The following is a 20,801-nucleotide window of genomic DNA, read 5'->3' on the forward strand; positions in this document are numbered from 1 at the left end:
CATGGGTGTGGTTCACATCAGTTTGAGCTTAAAGTCAAAGATACGATCAACTGTTTCTTGTTGTGAGCATCAGTTTAAGTTTTTTTTATTTAAAGGAGTTTTAAATAGGAGAAATAATGAACCTCTTTACTTTCTGTGGCTTTTGCGCAATAAGGAGAGAAATATTGTTCTACTCTGAAAACAGAGCGGCTTAATGTTAATGAAATCACTGTCTGACACGATGTTACATGTAAATATTGATATTGTGAATTCAGGTTCTCTCTTCTTTCCTCTTTCCAGTCGACTTCTTGGCAAAGTACTGTATCTTCAGTCAGGAGAAACTCGAGGACTACAAAAGAGCTTTTGATGAAGTAAGTGAAAGAGGATTTAAAGCTTCTATGTCTGAATGTAGCCAAAAAGTTGGGACTCCAATAATAGACATGATGGTGATAATGATGAAGATGTCACCGGTGTTTCTTTGCAGGAGGACGGTGACGGTGACGGCTACATCTCCTCCCTTCAGGCTCTACTTGCTCTCAAACACGTCATCCCTTCAGAGATGCTGTCGGATGAAGAAGAGATCTACGTCTGCAGGGTCAGCACACACACACGTACAAATACACACACACTCGTACAAATACACACACACACGTACAAATACACACACACTCGTACAAATACACCCACACACACGTACAAATGTACACGTACGCCACAGTCACAGTGTTGATTGTCAAACGTCTTTAGATCCTGGAGATGGTGGACTTCAGAATGGCAGATGGGCTCGTGGACCTGAGGCTCTTTTCCGTCATTGCGAGCCTGGCGCAGAAAATAGCCACCATGGAGTAAGTGACCATCACAGACAGGCTCCTCCCTCCTCCACGCCGCTGGAGGAGGAGTCGCTGACCTCCCATAAATAAGCACAAGAGTGTGTACGCAAGTGTGTTCCAGCGATTTTGTCGTGGTGTGTGGGGCGTTGTTTGATCCTCGTCTCCTCGAGTCTTCAAAGACTTTATGAGACTTCAGAGGTCAAAGTTAGGAGCTGAGATGTGATGATGGCATGTGCACAGAATCTGTGACAAAAAAATGAAGATAATCTGCATCCTTTCACTGATTTAATGAGCAAGACACTCTGGTTTCAGCTTCTCACACAAATGAGGATTTTCTAATTTTCTTTCAATTTATTATAATGGTGATATATACAGGTTTGTTAGGCCCAGAGCTGCAATAACAGTCGATTCATTGATAAGCCAATCGATAAAGTGTTTTTTTTAAGCAAAAAACATCATAAATGTGCTGGTTCCAGATTTTCCCACGTCAGGATTTGATGTTTTTTAATGATTGTAAAGTGATTATGATTATTTAGGACATTTGAAGATGTTTTTTTGGACGATGGGGAATTACAACAAGAATTTCTCAGAATTTTGGACACAAAGATCATTGGATAATGAGAATAATTCCGCCGCAGCCCTTGATTGAACTCTGTGCTGAAAACCATCACTCCGACTTGAACTCGGCCTCCGCGATCCTGTGTCTCTACATTATTAAACCCCATATGCTGCAGATTCCCACACACAGCGCTTTTTTTTCTGCCCTGGGGTTTATAGCTTCCTGCAGGCAGGAGTGTGTGGAGCCAAGCCTACTCCGGAGGTCCCAGAGGGTCAAGGCCTGCTCCCAAAGCCCTCGCCCCGCAGTGAGAGCTCCCTCTCAGCGAGGACAGGGCCAGGGTCACGGGTCCTCTGATTTACGGCCAGCCCTTTGTGCCGTGTGTTAGAGGAGGCCTGTGGACCGGCGGCCTCGCTGGCACAGAGCGACCAGGGTGTCTGCTCTGTATAGAGGCAATTATAGTAATGATAATGAATGTCCATATTAAACCTCTTTTCACAGAACTCCCTTTTTCCAATTTAAATAATAAGGAGAGAGCAGATCAGCGTTCATAAAGCTGCCTCCTAAACAAGGAGAAAACAAAAGCATCCTTCTGTCGTCTCATCCCAACTGGACTAAACTGATCCTCTTACCTGTTTCACTTAATCCTGTTGTCTCTAATCCCAGATTAAAAACGAGCTGCAACAGTAGTTACACAATCAGCCAATCTGATCACTGAGGGCTTTGAAATCTGAGAAGGTGTAGCCCACACTTATATATATTTATATTTATATATATATATATTTGTCTTGCAGTGTATCGCACTCTTCCCCCTTCTCACTTTTCTTTTCCACTTCCCTCTCCTCTCTCTGCCTCTCGGCCCATGTCCTGCTTCGGCCCATGACTCAGCCCATCTGTCCCTGCAGCATTGTGCTCCCCCGACAAGTCCACCTCACACAGCGCCACATTCCCTCGGGGCGAGTCACATGACCTGCCAAGAAGTGCATCGCCATGCAGGATTCCCAGACACTGCCACTGTCACTCTCTCGCTCTGCCTGTCGGATTTGTGAGTGTGCACGCGGGAGCGCTGAGGGTCACCGCGCGTGTCCGTGTCCCTGGAAGGTTCCCCGGGCTGAGTCGGCGTGCAAAGGGGACGTGAGACGACCGAACCTGGACTCGCTACCCGCCGCGTAAACTCCCTGACAAAGCAAGTCCCTCCTCCTCCCCAGTTTCCCTTTACCCGCTCAAAAATATCCCCAAAACAACTCTCAATTCCGTCAAATCAAACTAGGTCAGGGTGTGTTTGCGCCCCCTGCCTCACTGTGTACCAGCTCCCCCGCTGAGCAGAGCGCCAAAACGCTGAGCATTACGTAAGTGAGAAGTCTGCTGTGGTGGAGGCAGCGGGGTGCCGGTGCAGCGGCCACAAAAGAAAATGGGTTATGCTGCTATTATCCTCCCGGCAGTCCACCACTGGTCCCCCAGCCCCTCGTTTACGCTAGCCATTATCACGCCAGTGTCCTTAGCGCCACAGCGTTTGGACTCTTTTACCGCAAACCAAGTGCAATTAATGATCATTAGCTGCCCTGTCTCGCCTCATCCCCATCAAGCCCCGGCCTGCACGGTGGTTGGCAGACGAGGGCCAATCACAGCGCTGCGAGCACTCAAGCATGCGCTGCACTCGATGGCCTAGCGCTCGGCCATTCTTCCCTCCAACAGGCCATTGAGCGCCCGGCGAGGAGGGGCTCATTAACACCGGGCGCTCGTTAGGGACGGGACGACTGTCGCTGAGCCACACGCTGGACAGGAGAGCTCTGTCCCGACACAGAGACATGTGTCCCCCATCGCTCGACCCTCCCTCTAATTATCGGAGTGGACCTGGATTTTGTTTGCAAGCGGTCACATTGCACCAGAGTGTGCTCCGGTTGCTTGTTGCCCTCCCTAAACCTCGGCACGAAGCCCCTGTCACCCTGCTCACCCCTGCACAAACACACACACACACACACACACACACCCAACCCAGCCCCACACCCACTGTCCCAAAACCAGAGCAGCGTTATCCGTTACTCTGGCGGGATGTCCCCGTGTACCCACGCATTGTTTGGCAGCCAGGCCAGGGTGAGCAACCACAATGGGCTCAGAACACTTTACCATCACGTCGCCGCAAACACACAACATCGCACGGCACAGCCCCGCCAAAAAATCACCCGCCACGACCACCAGATTGTTCCAGCGCTGCCAACCACTGCAGCCAGAGTTCACGCCGACCCTCCTGTGTTTGGGACACTAGAGTCTAGACCAATGAATGACATGTATTATGTTTTATTTGGATTTTACAACAACCCCCCCGATGGACGAAGCCTTGTTAAGGGTTCGCTCCTCTGACTTGATATTTAAAGATCATCTCATCGGTCACTGAGTTCCACTACAAGTTGTTTAACATCGTCTGGCTCTGAACTGAAAGTTGAGAGTGAGGAGTTTGAAAAGACAAGAGAACGCAAACGGTTCTGGTTCCAGAAGTAAAATTCTCATTCATTTCTCCATTGACGTTTAGATAAGAGTTTGAAGCCTTGAACCAGGTCGACCAGCGACTGTTGAGCTCTATTAACAAGACAGGAGAGATTTAATGAGAGAAGCTGCAGAGGATTTGACCTGTGCTGTCCTGAGTTGAACTATTCTGGATTTATCTCGACCTTCTGAAAACAACAAACTAAATCTGTTGCATTACGTCTTTTAACCCAATCGTTCTTTTCCTGTTTCCTCACAGTGAGTTCATGCGCTCGCTCATCGGCAGTATGGACTTTCGCTCTCTTGAAGTGAGGCTCTTCAAAGCGAAGGTAAACGCTGAGTCATGTTTCTCAGACTCTTCTAAACGTCTGTCGGCTTCAGCTGCATTTTGCAATGAGAACCTCGGCACCACATGTCTACACTGAATTCGTTTTCACATGGTGCATTCTATTACTTCAGGGCAACGTCAGATTAACTTTCACATCAGTCACTTTCATGCCTCTCTTTCATGGCTCTGTGGGTATAATTATAATGAAATAAATACTGGTAAACACTTTGAAGAGCAATTCCAAAGCATGTCTTTGTAAGGCTAGCTTTTTTTCCTGAAGGAGAGGCACTCGGCCCTCATGCATAGAAATGAGGAAAGCAAGCCAGGGAGAAGAAGAGAGGGGTGCTTTTCCCTTTTCATAGATTAGCACGGCCCTAATCTCATTAAAGTGCCCAGCAGTGAACATGCCGTCCACTCCGCCCAGCCCTGTAATCAGCCCGGGACACACGGCTCATCTGAGCTGGACCAGGACTGGCCGGCCAGCTGGTCGCTCACAGGCCGGCCCGGCCCTCATTCATACGAGGAAGTGGTGAGCCTCTGAAAGGCAGGAGGAACATGAAAGCCGGTGGCCATGGGTGTGGAAACTGAGCCGCTGGCCAGGTAGAGGAGGCTGTGTAATTATAGAGCTGTTAGGGATAGGGTTGTTAACTGGAGAGGTTGGCAGGGGGAATGGGCTAATTGCCAGAGGGATTATTTCCACCGCCGCCGTCGCCGCCCCCCCCCCCCCCCAACAATTATTACCTTGACTGCATTAACGGTGCAAACAGGTGCACTCAAACAAGACTAGAAACAGGCCGTGGTAATCTGAGGCTGCTCTGAAGAGCAAACACACAAAAACACAGCCATACTCACATGAGCGCACACCCACGCACCCGCACAACTCAAGTCTAAAGCCAGTTTTCTCATTTTTTGAATTCATTTCTTCTCTGTTATGACGATGACCGGAGCAGCGGCTATTCCTGTTCCTCCTGGAGGAGCCGCGAGGAGCCGACGGAGCTCAGCAGGGCTTCATCAGCGCAGAGCAGCTGCTTCTGGAGCTGAAGGCCGGCGGGATCCATCTTGAGCAGGAGCCGGCCATCACGCTGCAGCTGCAACACTTTCCGCCTCTGGACCTGCTGGACTTTCTGGCCTACCTGCCGCTCTTCATGCTCATTCACAACTCGGTCATCTCCAACCCTCTGGACGACTCCAGCCACCTCTGACCCCAGTCCCGGCTCAGGCTGCCCGGCGAGGCTCAGGTAGCAGTACCGCCTCCATCACACCAGCATTTACACTGTGTTTACGGAGAACTCACACATACAGAAGCTCTGATGGAAACACTGCTCATTCACTTTGAGAGCCGGAGAAATGTTGACGTTCCTTTCCCGTTCTTCGCTCGCGTTTGGTGCAGAAGAAGAAAAGAAAAGTTCAACTGTTCAAGCTGCAGTTGCAGGTGTCAGCCAATCAAATCATGTTAATGTAAATAGCGGTTCTGCCTGTCACACGTTAGAATGCGTTTGGAGAGAGGAGGCACAGAGGTGAACCTGGTGTGTGTTCATTTGTTCTCTGAGCTTATTTCCTGTGTACTTCCATGTCCCTTCCATCGACCAATCCTGACAGGGAACAGTCACATAAACAAGAACTCATTTTACAATGATTAACGTGTTTAAAGTTTCAAATGATCCATCTGCCTGTCACACTTTTTTATTTTTCTTTGCTCTTCATTATCGTGCAAATATTACAAAGAGGTGTTAAGGTGTTGATTCAAGTCTCTAAACACATAAAAACAAGTCATGTAATTTACAGCTTCCACAGCTTTTCCACATTCAGAGTTCGAAGCACTTGGACACACCAAGGTTTGACCAGGACCAGGACGGTAATGAGATCTTCTCTGGGACTATTACACTAGCAGCTCTATGAGGAAAGGCCATGTTACCTGGAGATCTGCTGTACCTTCTGGAGATGAGGAACATGTCGTAGAGCTGTGAAGTGCTGCCTATGGTCCCGAAACGTTCTGCAGCTGTGGATGTTCCTCCACTGCCACAACTATTCACCGAGCAGAGACTTTACTGAAGATCCATTATTATGAATGAGAAAGCTGCTGCTGCTCTACATCGGGGGTGTGGAGCAGTAAATATGCTGCTGCAACAACAGCTTATTGTTCTGGGGTTTAAAAAAAAGAAATAATCGATATAGCGACATTTGTGTCCTCCTCCTTCCAGGCTAATCACCGCTGATGAATGAGATTCAATAAGATATTCCACTGTTAAAGTTTGTGCCATTGTTTTGCCTCAGCTTCGCCAATTAGACTTGGCCCTGCTCTCCTGTGGTTCATACACAGCGAACCAGGACTGGACAGGGACGTCCTCTGAGCAGCACATGTCTTCATGTAGAATCCAAATGTACGAGAGGAAACTGTGATTCTAGAGGCTGATGTTAAACCTGCAGTGTTCATCTTCCCTAGTTTTAGTTTTATTCCTCTGAGCTGTCACGTCTTCCTTATCTAACGGTGACCTTTACAAATGTCAGAGCCGTCTAATTGAAAGGAGAACCTGACGAGGCCGTTCATTTGTAGAAAGCTTGTTCCTGTAATTCCTTGATCGATTTTCAGAGACTGAATCAACCGTGACAGGATCAAAGTCTCAAAGGTCTCGGTTGTGACGTTTGCAAAAGGTGGAAATAAACAGACAATGAGTCGATTCTGTCTCTCTGCTGGAAACATGGACCTAGTTTGTGTTTAACTGTATTGTTTGTGGGTGTGTACCTGGATGTTTTCTTTATTTTCTACTTGTATTTTTAGCTTTCCCCTCTATTATTGACTTTAATGTGAAAACAGTTGTTAAGTTTGGAACCTCACATCATCTCAGATTATTTACGTTACTGATGACACGTGTTGTTCCGGTCGCAAATAACTGGATAAATAAAATATGCTGATTTGAATCTCAGATTTATAGTGTATTGTTTGTTTGTGTGTGTGTTTTTATAACTTAATCATGAATAAAATGTTTACTTAAGGCCCCAGTTAACCGAAGCAGGAGGTTTTAGAAGCTTTTGGTTTAACTTTAAGAGTTTTTAGTTTGTGTAGTTGTCTGTGTTTACATTGGTATTTGTTTATTTTAATACATCGAGTTGCATTTGTATTCCCAACAGTTATAATAATGAGTTTTAATTTTAACATCCTTCTAAATTGAGCAAGCCTCGGTTCATTTCTTAAACTACAACAAAACATTTTAACCAACCCTTTTATTGCTGCCACTATATCATATGACTGAGGAGACAATAATTATGAATCTATTAAATAATAATAATTAGAAATGTGCAATAGATTTCCTACTTTTACTTGAGTTGTGCTGCTCCTGTAACTCACAGTGGAGCTGCAGAGCTGTCAGACCGTACTCCCCCCACTCGGGGCCCCCTGGTGGCCCGTGAACCCTCCATTGAGAACAACTGATGAGGCGCACTCACAGCTCGTACAATGAATCCCTCAACGCAACAAGAGGTTTTGCGGATTGTTTCTCTTCGTGGATCAAATATTTTTTTCTTATTTGTCAGAATCACAATTTGCGGTAAAAGGGGAAGAAACAAGCCACAGAATCCAAACTGGAGCCGCACTGGGAGGTTTTTCTTCTCGTTTCCCAGGTGCTGATTGTTGTGTGTTCGGCGGCATGCTGCTGTCAGGAGGCACACGCCATCAGCCAGTTCAGCTCCGTGTCTCCACTCGACCACCAACACAAAACCCATTCACTCGTTTAAGCGGACACGCGTCCGGTGGCCGCCTCCTCCGTATACCTGTCAAACTCAGTTTTTCTCCAACAAAAGAACCTGCCCAGTAATGTACTGCTGAAAACTCCAGTGTTATCACGCCACTGACATTCCCTCCAGCTAATTTAAAGGTCAGCCATGGTATATAAATATTGGCTTATTAGTTTTATGAAGAGACAACAACAAAACATCTGGTGCTTTCTCCAACTTTCAAACAGTTTGTGCTCACACCTGCATTAAAATAGAATATTTAACTAGATGCTTTATAAACTACAATGACAAGACATTGTAATTGATTTAAAAAAGCACTTTAGCTGTTTGTTCGAGGATGAACTGTCCCTAGAGTTCCAAATAGCACTTGTTCTACCAGATGCACTTTTTGGGACTGCAGGACTTTGTTTTATTTTGTTTATTGTTCATATAGAAAAGGAAAGCGGACAGAGAAGTGAGCAGAGTTTAGTTCGGAGTTGGCTGAAAGCTTTAAGAAGGCACTGGGTGTGGAATTTCGAGGAAGGAGTAGGAAATAGTCGTGCGTAAAATGTGCGTAATTGTGCGTAAAAGTGTGGCTTCTTTTTATCCTTTGTCCCTACATCTCCACACATATATTCTTGCTCCATCATCCCCTCTCACCCCCCCCCCCCCCCTTATGTACCTGCCCGCTAAAGACACACAGAGAGACAACAAGTGTCCACTTTAAATTCGCCCAAAAATCAAGACATGGAAAAGAGATTCAGTAGCAAATCATTTTATTCTTAGACTGGAGTGTAGAAAATATGGTTATAAGACTTGTTTTTTTCCACCATCAGTTTTATGTGAAGACAGTATAGAGCTGGCAGTGTAAAGACATAACGCGTGGACATTGCGCTCTGTTTGGACAATAGCTGCATAAGGTTTTGATCATCGTGAAGTTCATGACATAATAACATGATTTCTCTATTAAATAAGACACATCGGTGCTAGAACAAAACGTCAGAGTATCAAACTCCTTCTGGAAACCTCGTGAACAGAAGAGCCAGAGAATAATAGACTACACGTCTACATAGGCAGGAGGTATTAGAAGCAACTTTGCAATATATAGACAAAATATATACAAAAAGGATGTGTACAAAACATCTATAAATCTCTTACATACAAAAATATCTTAATATATTTCAAAAAAGCGTTTCATATAGAATTTTATAGAATAAATCCGCGACTTGGAAGCATTTTTCAGAATTAAACGGCTAAGTGTTGCCAAGGGTTGGTGTTCTGTGATTGGATTTAGCATAGTTGATGAACGACATGTTAAATACATTTTTTAATGTGCTGCTGAAGAGCGTGAATTCACTTTAGTGTTTTTTTATGTCAAGGGCAAATGCACAGAAGTTTCCCACGCTGTCAGGAGACTCGTCTTCTTTTAATCCTTAAGCGCTGATCTCTGGTCTGATTTCTCCCAAGTTTTCAGGACGTTCAGGCCTCCTCTGTCTGTCTGTCTTTCTGTCTGTCTCTCTGTCAGTCCGGAGGACAGGATGACAGGGCGTTCAGGACCCAGGGACCGAGACGCGTGTACAGTGCATCTTGTTCTTGAGGACACCCAGTCTCCTCCGGGACCATCCCAAGCGCACGACAACAGTAAATTGAGTTGATCCATATTTCTGTGGAGAGAACGAGAAAACGTTAAACGACTGTTCAGAGTATTGATCATGATTTATATTTGATTTCTAACGGTTTCTGAATCACATCCTCGTCACATCTGGACTCACCTCATACAGATGCTCAGAACCAGTTGGCGAAGTCCAGCAGTTCCTGCTCCTCTGGACTCAGGGCGTCGTATGAACCCTCGTCAGATGAGTAGGAGGACACCGGGGAACCTGCCATGGAGTTCATGTCGGTGGAGTATCCCTGCGAAATGCCGGGCGACAGGACGCCGGACTGAAAGGCGGCGCTCACCGCGTCGTGCTCATCCAGCAGCTGCTGCAGCGCGCGGATGTACTCCACCGCGGAGCGCAGCGTCTCCACTTTGCTCATCTTCTTGTTGGCGGCGCCGTTGGGGACGTGCTCCCGCAGGGTGGCGAAGCCGTTGTTCACCAGCTTGACCCGGTTCCGCTCCCTCTCGTTCCTCCGTGCCACCGCGTGCGGTAGCTGCTGCGGGAGGGTGTAGCCGAACCCCGCGAAGTTCAGTCTCCGCTTGCAGCGCAGCAGCTCCGGGGAGGTGGAGCGCTGCCTCTTCTGCCCCTTGGAGCCAGACTTCCCGCTACTCTGGCTGCTGCCGCACGGGCTCAGCTGGATGCTCTGCGCCGTCGCTGAGGAGAAGAAGCAGGCGGGCGGCAGGATCTGCTGCTGGTTGATGTTAATTTCCATCTTGGCTGTGAAGTCCATTCCCAGGATTAAAAAAAAACACGCAAACTTATAAAGAAATCAGCAACTCTCAAGGCGGTGCGTCCCGCTCGTGCCGTTCACGTGGTGCTTGACGTGCACTTGTTTCAATGGGGCAGTGCGCTGGGCTGCTGCCTCGCGCTCTCCTCCAAGCTGCTCTGACTCCTCGAGGAGAGACGCCACTGCTTTTCAATGCGTCTGGATGAGGGGCTGGCCACGCCCTCGGGTCGCGTGGATCCACCTTGGGCTCCTGCGCCGGTGCCGGTGCGTTACGCGCGCCGGACGCGTGCCACTTGAAGCACTAAACAAACAGCCAGTGGTGAGTTTCTTTTCTATCTATCACTCGTGTCAGTAGGTGCAGCTCAACGCGGAGAAAGTTCAGGACGCGGTGCGCCACTTCACTAGAGTCAATGTGGTTTTACTTTCTTTTAAAAATCCATGTTCAACATTAAGTTTGGCAACTTTTAATTCGCTCTATTTCTTTGATTGTTTCATTCTTTTTTGGGGGAAATGTGAAAAACATATTAAGTGAGTTCATTCCGGAATCTTTCCGCAAATAAATTATAACTTTATACAAATATATCGAGCTTATTTATGCTGTCGTGTAAATATACTTCTCAAGTTATGATGAGTCTGTGACTGAAGTCACGTATTAACAGTCATCTGATGGAAACTCCTCGTCTCAGCAGCTTCATCGCAGGACTCTCAGTTTGAGTCTGTTCGTGTCACTGAACTTCTTATCATTTATCTGAATAAGTGGAAGTTCCTGTTGTTAATATAAACATCCAGTTGTTTATAGATCAAAGACGTTTTTAACCACACAAATTATGATAATTCAAGATAAGAAATAAAACCTCTTCTCATTTCTCAGCGAACCTTTCCAGCCTCGCCCGGAGATCTGTGCAGATTGCTGCTGTTTCCCTGTGAACGTTACAGACGCGTCTCTATTGTGCATCACAGGCCGGATTTTCCACTTTGATTAGAGCAGATCATCCGCCGCGCACAGCCGGAACGGAGGCTTGTGAGTCTGCGGAGGGGCCCGGAGGAGCCGCTCGGAGTGTGTCTTTGTTCGGGATTTGATCCACTCGCTGCGGTTACAGTGGCGAGGACGCGCCGTGTTCTGTTGATTACTGTCGCTTTTGAAAAAGTGGAGAATAATAAAACACGTCTTTGAGCGCGGAACAAAACCCGGACCAAACTGTACCACCCCCCTCTCTCTCTTCCGTGCGTGCATCCGTGCGTGTGTGTGTGTGTGTGGGTGTGCGGCCGGCTGAGTATAGAGTGTGCGCCGTGACACAGCGAGTGGAAAAAAGATACTCACTTTTCACTTTTAAGTTTTTACGCGTGGAGTTCTCTCAGTGTCTCTGTGTTTGTGTGTCCTTCACTGTGTGTGCACCATTCACTTATGTGTGTGCGCGTGTACAATAAAACGCGCACGGATACAAAAACATCAGGCAAGAAAGATAAGACCTGTAAGATCTGTAGTGTTTTCATTCTTGTGTGTGTTCGTGTGTGTGTGTGTATGTGTGTGTGTGTGTTTGTGTGTGTGTGTGTGTGTGTGTGTGTATGTGTGTGTGTGTGTCTGTGTGTGTGTGCAATTACACAGAGATAAAAACATCAGCAAACAAAAAGTAAACAAACCAGTTCTGTATTCTGATTTTTTCGTCTGTCCGTAAGTTGTCAGTTTTTACACGTTATTGTGTCCCCCGGTGAGATTGTGTACAATATATGTATATTGTAAGTTTGTGCGTGTGTGTTAGTATGTGTGTGCAAACATCCCCCACCCCACTTTCCCCCACCCTTTATTGTTGTGTGCTTGTGCACGCGCGTCCTGAAGAGGGGATTGTAATAAACTGTGCAATTTTTCAGAATCAGGTTTGCAGCCCTCGCCCCCACCTCTTATCACCCCCCCCCCCCCCCCCCCCACCACCACCACCACCGCCAATACTTTCTTTTATTTCCCTCCCCCCTCTTACAGCCGCCCCCCCCTCTCACCACCACCCCTCATTTTTTGGCCCAACAAGAGAGTTTAGAAAAGAAGCGTGGGTTCTATTCAGCCTCCCCCTCCACCTCTTCCCCATCGCCAGGCTTTCTGAAACCTATCCATGCCCTGTCAGTGCGCTTCCAGAGTCCAATTAGCGCTTTGTGAGGACTCTCTCTCTCTCTCTCTCTCTGTGTCCCCCCCCCCCCCCCCCCTCTCTCTCCCTCCCTCTCTGTGCAGGTCTTCCACAGGCAGGCGGCTGGGGTCTGGGAGGGCGCTCACTTTACTCGAGGGGCTTTCCAGTCATAGCTGAGTGTAATAATTAATATGACATCTGGGCGCCCAAGTTCCAATTTAACCACTTTCTGTGTTGTCTCTCTTTTTCCCTCCTTCCTGTAGGGATCGTTCTCTCTCTGTAGCAGATAATAGAGCAAAGACTCATAAGCAGCCATTGATAGTCTGTGTGTGAGGGATTATCTTTCCATTGGTTTGTCATAAAAAACTGTTTTACTCTCAGTTAGGTTTAGATTGGTGTAGGTGCATAATGTTGACATACTTATTTGTTCTACCAGACTTTAAGAGCAGTTACTCTTAACTTGTATCATTTATTTGTTTATCAACATACAAAATACATCTGTACAAAAACTCGCAACATAATAATTTGATGAAAGACTTGTTGAACTTGTTGTAGACTAAAAAAAGACTTAGACAGAGAACTGACACATTCCCATGCAGCCTATGTTTGGTTATGACACATTGAAAACTGTTTATCATAATGAAAAACAGATGAAAAGAAAAACAATAATGAAATATATAAATCCGTCACCCACACAAAAACAATGACTTCCTGGCCTTATTCAAATGTAGATTTGTGTGATGGACTTCGTGTAAACATCTCCTCCCTCTTGTCTGTGCTGGTTTCTGAGAAGGTGTGAGAGAGCAGCGCCCTCCAGTGGACAATAGAGGCACCCTGTCTTGTGTTTTTCCTTATTTATGGTTTTTCCCCCAGAGATCACAGCTTGTGATGAAACACTTGTGGAGAGAGTTTGAATCATCTCTAGATTTAATAGAATTAACTTTGAACTTCTTCGGATAGATATGATACGAGTCAAACTTTCCCCATTTGAGGTGTGAAAACGTCTGGTCTGACTCAGGGGCCTGACTCGTCTGTACCTGGATGAGGGGCCACACACATCATCCAGTGCTGGGGGAAGTTTCAACTACTTTAGATGAGCAGATTCTCGCCCATCTTCATGAGGGCTTCGTCTGATTGTCAACAAACCCAAATGTCTTCTCCTGAGAGACGAGGAGAACCAGGAGTCCTGCAGCAGATGATCTGGTTCCCACAGAGTCTGGATCCTCACACCATGGATTCAATCTGAGAAGACAATAGACACTGAGACAGAATAAACCCTCAGTACAACCGTGGCAAGTTAATTGATAAATACTATAACACAATACAAAGTACTCTTGACATTATTTCTTACAACCACTTTGCCTTTATTGTCTAAAACGTGTTCCCAGTATTGTTCTTTCCTATCATGACATTCAAAGATAATAATGAATATTTACTTATAATATTTAATACTCTATCCAATTAATAATATGTTATAATTCACGGGTATTCATAATATTAGAGGAGGGAGCGGTCGTAAGTTTCGCGAATCTGATCTTTTTGGTCTTTGCTGAGCTTCCGTAGACTTCAGGTCACGTGGTTTTGTTTACCCTCAGTAGACGCGTGTGTTTATAGAGTCAGTACTTACACACCTGTTTCTCTATAAATACGTGTTTATACTTACTTTTACTTTATACATGTACTTATACAGATTTATTGTATCGTGATGCTAACGTCATGCTAGCGTTTAGTTAATCCTTTCTGGATCGAACAGTAGCTAAGCTAGCTGTTAGCGCCTGAGCTAGCTCTCTGTGCTAACATGAGAAATTAGCTTAATGTGTCTGTGGTTGTTATTAATAAACATCTCGTGTTAGCCATGAGGTCTTTGAACTACGTGCAGAGGGTCAGTCTGGATTTCACCGGGACCCTGTTCCCTCACGCCATCTGTCTGGGGGACGCGGACAACGACTCGGTAAAGAAGCTAACGACACTTTGGATTGTTTATCATTATTCTTGCCACAGCTTCAGGAATTAGAGGAAGTGAAGTTTCAGCCTCATCCAAAGTTGATTTAAATATTTCCTGAGAGAGCACAATGGATGATATGAATGTACCAGAGTTAGTTGTTGTTTAAAAGAGAACAAACTTACACATATATATATATATATATATATATTAAAAAATAACCAAAAAACATACACATTGAGGCAAAATACAGAATAAACAAAAGTTAGTGAAAAGAGGTGAATCTATGAATAATCATGAGGATGAATTGAAAGCATGAAACACAATTTACACTCAGAGCTTCATCCTGATATTGTTGTTGTCTCCTACTATTTTACTGCTTCTCTTCCACATGTTTTCATTTATTAAAAAGTAAAGTGTGTCCAAAGCGATATGAAGATCATAAGCAGGATAAGCAGCACGTTTCAAGTCATTTTACTGTGGTGCTCTAACAACACTGGTCATAATATAACGTCCTTGTGTATTAAAGCAGAATAAACAAGTTGTCCCTCTTCTTCTGCTGCAGCTGAACGAGCTGGTTGTGGGAGACACCAGTGGGAAGCTGCTTGTGTATAAGAACGATGACCCCAAACCCTGGGTCACACGCTCCTGTGTGGGGATGGTCAGTACTTTAAGATCACTGTCCTCAAAACTCATGAGAGTGAATTTAATCTCACACGTGTGATTTGCTTTTCTGCAGCTGACGTGTGTTGCGGTTGGAGACGTCTGCAACAAAGGGAAAGTAAGGAATTGAGAAATGAGCGGCAGCACCGTGTCCTGAATGTTCAGACGGGGAGGTTCTCAATGTCCTGTGTGTTTTTGTGTGTCTGTCAGAACCTGGTGGTGGCTGTGGGCGCCGAGGGCTGGTTCCACCTCTTCGACCTGACCGCCGCCGCTGCCAACAAATCCGATTCCTCCAGCCAGCACGAGTCGCTGTGCTCCGACGACCAGCGGCCCTTCTTCACCCAGCACATTCCTGCCAACACCAAAGTCATCCTCATCAGGGATATCGGTAAGTGTCGACGACCTCAACAAGTTCATCGTGTTGGTTTTAAAAGGATTTCAACTGCAGAGTGTGTGTGTGTGTGTCTGTGTGCAGATGGGGACGGACGCTATGAGCTGGTGGTGGGCTACACAGACCGGGTGGTGCGAGCTTTCCGCTGGGAGGAGCCATCCGAGGGTTCGGACCTGGGAACGGGTCAGCTGGTTCTGCTAAAGAAATGGCTTCTGGAGGGGCAGGTAACCTGTAATCGAGTTTTACACTAATAGAGTTTTATTCACGCAGAAGAAGATATTTATCACCACCAGTTTTATTTATGGTTTCCTCTCATGCTCCAGATTCTTTGGTTTCTCATGAAGACTTGTAAGGGAAGCTGTTTTCTCCAGACCATATGTATCTTGGTCTAAAAGGTCAAAAGTATAGTTTAACATAAGACGTTTTTAAAAAGATGATTTCCATTGAGCTGCTCTTGTAGGTGGACAGTCTCACTGTGAATCCAGGTCCGGAGGGTTTACCAGAGCTGATGGTTTCTCAGCCCGGCTGCGGCTACGCCATCCTGCTGTGCTCCTGGACACAACAAGACTCCTCCGGCTCTGGAGATGATGCTTCTGCCACCCCTGGGAGGTAAACCCCCCCCCCCCCCCCTTATAATACTAATGTTATGTAAAGTGATTGGTTTTGTTCTCTACTTGCTTTGATTTCTCTGCTCTCAGTGAGGGGCCTTCCAGAGACATAGTTCTACATCTGACCACCGGGCGGATTCACAACAAGAACGTTTCCACTCATCTCATCGGCAGCATAAGCAAAGGTAGCAAACAGTCAATCCAAGAGTTATATCAAATGGAAAATGGACATAAATGAGATATGAACGATTTTAATGAACACAGTTTGATTCACAATCGTTGTTCTTCATCAGGTTCTAAAGAGGAATCTTCTAAATGTGGACTCTTCGCTCTCTGTACTTTAGATGGTGAGTCATGGATTAAAAACATGTCATCCTTTTTAGGCAAGAACAAGTTAGAGAGAGTTAAAATGTAAACTTGTTGGTGGAGATAATGAAAGAGAGTTCAAACATGTGTTTAGAACACAGGACAAGATGGAGAATATCCCTTGTATGTTCCACTGCACTAATTAAAATGCCCACCGCCAGTTGATGTAGGGTCTATACATCATGTTTACTCCTCTGGTAAAAACCCAGTGTGAACATTAACTAAACACATGAAGTTTATTTTATTTCCTTAAGATATGAAAGCACATTTTATATGATCAGTCATAAACCTCAGTTATTTGTACAACATGATAAAAGTCAGATTAGTATGTTATACATGAAGTGGGAGTTCTCAGAGTACGACAGGTTGAGCATTAAACCCACAGCTTTAGTCTGTGGCTGTTTGCTGATGTGGAGGATCCTCCTGCAGCAGCAGATAACTGTCAGCAGCTGGAGAGTCCATCAATATTTCAAGAAGAGTGGATATGGGGGGGGGGGGGGGGTTATCCTCATCGCTACCAGCAGCATTTACACAATCTTTCCTCTGCTGACATCCTCAGGGGCCAACATACAGAAAATAAATGGTTTTACCAAACTGGAATTTATAGAATTATACCCAAAGAATATTAAGGGAGGATATTGGTGGCTGTATTTCAAACATTTTGACAGTATTATAACATCAGGGATTATTTACCACAGTCTGAAAGTTTCATAAATCCTCTGCACTGATCTTTGTTCTTGTCTGTTTGTCTCTCGGTGCCTTCACCTGTCAAAGGAACCCTGAAGCTGATGGACAGCTCGGAGCAGCTGCTGTGGTCGGTGCAGGTGGATCATCAGCTCTTCGCTCTGCAGAAGCTCGACGTTACTGTGAGTTCATGTTTTTTTTTAAATGTATAGATTAATTTATTAAGACTAATTAGTGCACGTGTTTTATTGGCTCCAGGGTGACGGCAGAGAGGAGGTAGTGGCGTGTGCCTGGGACGGTCAGACCTACATCATCGACCACAATCGCTCAGTTGTCCGGTTCCAGTTCGATGAGAATGTCAACGCCTTCTGTGCCGGTGAGACACCTCATGTTTCGCATGATCTTTTTTTACCAGATACAATTTTTGTAAGTGCATGTGTAGTTTGGAATAAGGTATCCAAACCTTTGACAATGAGAATATAAATTTAAAGGCATGTTCCCTCATCATGTAAGTTAAGGTTCAGTTGCAGCCTTTGTCCTTCCTCCAAACACACGAGGAAAGAGGGACTGAGAGAAAAGTGAGGGAACAGAAGAAAGAGAGGAAGAGCATCAAAACCAAAGGAAGAAGGAAGGACCCTGATACGTCTCCTTCAGACACCACAAAATAACCTTTTAAAGTTATATCAGGGTTTTGCCAATGTTAATAATCCCATGTCGCCAGTAGGTGGCAACATGGAGCTAGAGATTCACCCTGTCTTACACTCGTCCTCCCCCTCTCTCCCTCTCTCCCTCTCTCCCTCTCTCCCTATCTCCCTCTTCTCTCTCCCCCTCTCCTCTCTATCCCTCTCTCTCCTCTCTCCCTCTCTCCCTCTCTCTCTCTCTCCCTCTCCTCTCTCCCCCTCTCCTCTCTATCCCTCTCTCTCCTCTCAAATCGTTCTGCATTGTCACAGTTTATCTCAGAGAGCTAATGGGACAGGCGCTCTAGTAAATGGATTAAAGAGACCAGACCATGTTTGATCTGGCTGAATCCACTGAGATGTGTATGTGTGTGTGTGTGTGTGTGTGTGTGTGTGTGTGAGCCATATGTGCATGAAAACAGTCCACACATTAGATCGGCTTCTGTTTGTGTGGAAGCTGACTCCAGCTCAGAAACATAGATTAGTAACCAGGCAGCGAAGGGCTGCTGATGTGTTCATTGTGATTCACAGACGCTGATCACTTTGCTGCCTGAGTAAACGCTTTGTGTAGTATACATAAATTCAGTGTTTCTTTTGTGTGTTGGTTGCAGGTCAGTACACGTGTAAGGAAGGTAAAAACAGCCCCTGCCTCGTGTACGTGAGCTTCAACAACAAGATCTACATCTACTGGAAGGTGGAGCTGGAGCGGATGGAGTCCACTAACCTGCTGCGGGTGCTCGAGGAGAAACCGGAGTTTAAACAGCACATGACAGCGCTGGGAGTCGGTGAGTACGCCAACAACACAGTCATTGATAAGCCCATCCCATCCCGTCCAATCCCATTGGCTATATAGTTAATTATAGCTTCTAGTGACAACAGCCAATATTTTGGGGATTCTGGCGTCGACAGCTTAGAACCTCAGTACATAGTTTGAACTCTGGAGCAAAACATAAAACCTAGCTCTGTTCACAACGTCAAGAATAGTAAAAAACAAACAGGATTTGATGACATGCAACTGAAGGAAGTCATAATGTACATATACAGGAAGAGGCTGGGGAGGAAATAGATCAAAGGAGCCTCTAATTCAATGCTTTGCACTCTTCATTTAATTCGATATAAATCCATAGCAAGTCGCTGAACTGAGCTGAGGAGACAGAAGTATTTTTAGAGGATCTTTAAATCCACAGGCTCGCAGAACACAGAAGCCTCTGGTTGTTCTCTGCTTCTCATCTTTTGTCCTCTTCATCAAAGCGCTGTCTCTGCAGTCCAAACACGAACCGCCTGACAAACACAATGTTTAACCAAGACAAATACTTTGGGTTAATGATTGCGAATGCACACAAAGGTTTTTTTCTTTTACTTCCTCTTAATTCCCTCTGTTGATGCTCTTTTGTAGTCGAACATTAATCTCACGTCTGTCCTCGTGCGTTTTGAGTCTTCCTGCATGTCACAAATATTTCACCAGAGCGAGAAGCGCTGATTAAATTTTTCGGTCTGCATGGACGAGCAGGCAGTCGAGCACTTCATGTCCAAAAAGCACGAGAGGAAAGCTACTTAGTGAGGAGGAGGAAAAAAGATGATGACACACAATCACATGATTAGCAGGGTTTGCTCGGGCGTTACGATGGCAGCTGAAAAAGCAGGTTTCAGCAGTTTAATATATATTTTTCTGCTGTGTGGTAGTAGTGTTAGCGTAGCTTCCGTCTGCCTCGGTTAATAATTCAAACTCTGGGCCTGTTATGTTTCTTTGGACTATGACTTCACAGGCGTGTTATCTAACCCACCGTGGAAAATGTGTGATGTAGCTGCCTAGGGACAAGGAAAGAGAGAGAGAGAGAGAGAGCGGATGGGAGAGGAGACAGCCAAGGACAAATAAGAAAAACGTGGAGCGTGTGTGGGGGGGGGGGGGGGGGCGTGGTTGGCTTTGTGAACATACAATTAAATTTTTCAAATGTAATCTAGATGTTTCGCTGCCTCACTGTGCAATGTCAGTTACTGTTCGTTAATAATCAGCCTTCAGTCAAGCGATGAATATGAAGAGTCTCTCAGGTTTACATAGCAACGTGGGAAGCTTCCGTAAATTGGATGATCCCCGTCTGCTTGACCGTTACCTTTCATTTTGTTTTACCGTGAAGCAGCTGCAGCAGGTTTTCAGTCAAATTAGATTCACTTTGCTGTGGAGGAAATCATCTCATTACGGCTGAGACAAGTGAGGCAAATGTGGAGAACCGTGAAAAATCTCAAGCCATTAGAGAAAGAGCAGAAATTAGAGAGGGAGATAAACTGCCAAACAAAAGACGCGTCTGGTTCTGCAGCAGCTTTAGAGCTGGCTAATTATCACTTAGGTAAGGCAGGAGGGCAGGGAGGTAGATAAAGGAAGATGGATAGATAGGTAGAGGTCAGTAGGTAGGTAGGCAGGTGTAGGTAGGAAGGGAGGTGTTCCAAGGTAGTTATAGATAGATATGTAGGTAGAGGTAGGTAAGTAGGTGGGTATAGGAACTATAGGAAGGTGTATAGTTAGGTAGTTAGCTCTACAGCAGCTAGCGTTGTTAAAATGTAAAAATTAAGCTGTGCTGAATAAGTTTGAAGCATCCGAGTGTATCGTGTCAAAGGTCATTACCACGTTTGTGTTTCCCCTCCACAGACGCCGAGGACCCGGAGGCGGTGAGAGCACTGGTGGCCGATATTCTCTATAAGAACTCAAAGACGTAGCACAGTGGCTTATCTGCACACTGTCCTCCTCCCTCTCTGTAAATACTCTCTGAATAAACCCTCTGTCTCCAGGACTGTGTCTGTGTCATTCGTGTTCCAGGTTCAGGTTTCTAATCACAGATATATGCCTGTGTCTTTGGTCTTCTGTCCACCCGGGTCGGTATTTAACATGATTTAGAGAGGGAGAGGAAAAACATGCAGGAGAAAAGATAAACTGTTTAATTCAGCTGTGAATGTGTGTTGTGTTGTGTGACATCTTGAATCGAGGAGCATCAGCAGAGGCATTGTTCTGCCGTCAGTCAGCGCGGACAAGCTGATTAAAAAGATCTCTCCCATCTGGGCCTTTTCCTTTCCAGCCCTGCGCTCAC

General features: G+C 45.7%; 3 protein-coding genes across 7 annotated transcripts in view; 2 read left to right on the forward strand and 1 right to left on the reverse strand.

Annotated features, from left to right (window-relative positions):
• The window catches only part of LOC133949022 (phosphatase and actin regulator 4-A), a 45,162-nt gene extending 38,061 nt beyond the window's left edge, over positions 1-7,101 (forward strand). For 4 of the 5 annotated variants that reach the window (XM_062383147.1, XM_062383142.1, XM_062383145.1 and 1 more), the window contains 5 exons: positions 280-350; positions 464-574; positions 727-824; positions 4,109-4,178; positions 5,128-7,101. In XM_062383147.1, coding sequence (XP_062239131.1) covers positions 280-350; positions 464-574; positions 727-824; positions 4,109-4,178; positions 5,128-5,379 — 602 coding nt within the window. In that variant the 3' untranslated portion in view covers positions 5,380-7,101. The remainder of the gene's footprint in view (positions 1-279; positions 351-463; positions 575-726; positions 825-4,108; positions 4,179-5,127) is intronic. The other variant, XM_062383143.1, reaches the window with a different exon arrangement.
• Positions 7,102-8,660: 1,559 nt separating this feature from the next.
• ascl1a (achaete-scute family bHLH transcription factor 1a) lies at positions 8,661-10,586 on the reverse strand. The gene is made up of 2 exons (XM_062383065.1): positions 9,661-10,586; positions 8,661-9,552 (listed from the first exon to the last, which is right to left on the reverse strand). Exon 1 carries the CDS (start codon positions 10,274-10,276, stop codon positions 9,674-9,676), a length of 603 nt encoding a protein of 200 aa, XP_062239049.1. The 5' UTR covers positions 10,277-10,586; the 3' UTR covers positions 8,661-9,552; positions 9,661-9,673.
• A 3,362-nt stretch (positions 10,587-13,948) lies between these two features.
• Positions 13,949-20,504, forward strand: itfg2 (integrin alpha FG-GAP repeat containing 2). The gene is made up of 12 exons (XM_062383066.1): positions 13,949-14,341; positions 14,898-14,993; positions 15,072-15,113; positions 15,206-15,383; positions 15,471-15,610; positions 15,847-15,995; positions 16,085-16,179; positions 16,288-16,341; positions 17,135-17,226; positions 17,303-17,420; positions 18,333-18,506; positions 20,366-20,504. The coding sequence occupies exons 1-12, from the start codon at positions 14,246-14,248 to the stop codon at positions 20,431-20,433; spliced, it is 1,302 nt and encodes a 433-aa protein (XP_062239050.1). The 5' UTR covers positions 13,949-14,245; the 3' UTR covers positions 20,434-20,504.
• Positions 20,505-20,801: the final 297 nt, after the last annotated feature.

This window comes from Platichthys flesus, chromosome 23, assembly GCF_949316205.1.
Source record: "Platichthys flesus chromosome 23, fPlaFle2.1, whole genome shotgun sequence".
NCBI classification, from domain to species: Eukaryota; Metazoa; Chordata; class Actinopteri; order Pleuronectiformes; family Pleuronectidae; genus Platichthys; species Platichthys flesus.

What these genes read in the sequence shown, in the direction of transcription:
- ascl1a (XM_062383065.1), bottom strand. Translation starts at nt 10,276, where the DNA reads ATGGACTTCACAGCCAAGATGGAAATTAACATCAACCAGCAGCAGATC.
- itfg2 (XM_062383066.1), top strand. Translation starts at nt 14,246, where the DNA reads ATGAGGTCTTTGAACTACGTGCAGAGGGTCAGTCTGGATTTCACCGGG. An exon ending in TGTCAACGCCTTCTGTGCCG is followed by an intron (nt 17,421 to 18,332) that starts GTGAGACACCTC and finishes TGTTGGTTGCAG; the next exon opens with GTCAGTACACGTGTAAGGAA. An exon ending in CATGACAGCGCTGGGAGTCG is followed by an intron (nt 18,507 to 20,365) that starts GTGAGTACGCCA and finishes TCCCCTCCACAG; the next exon opens with ACGCCGAGGACCCGGAGGCG.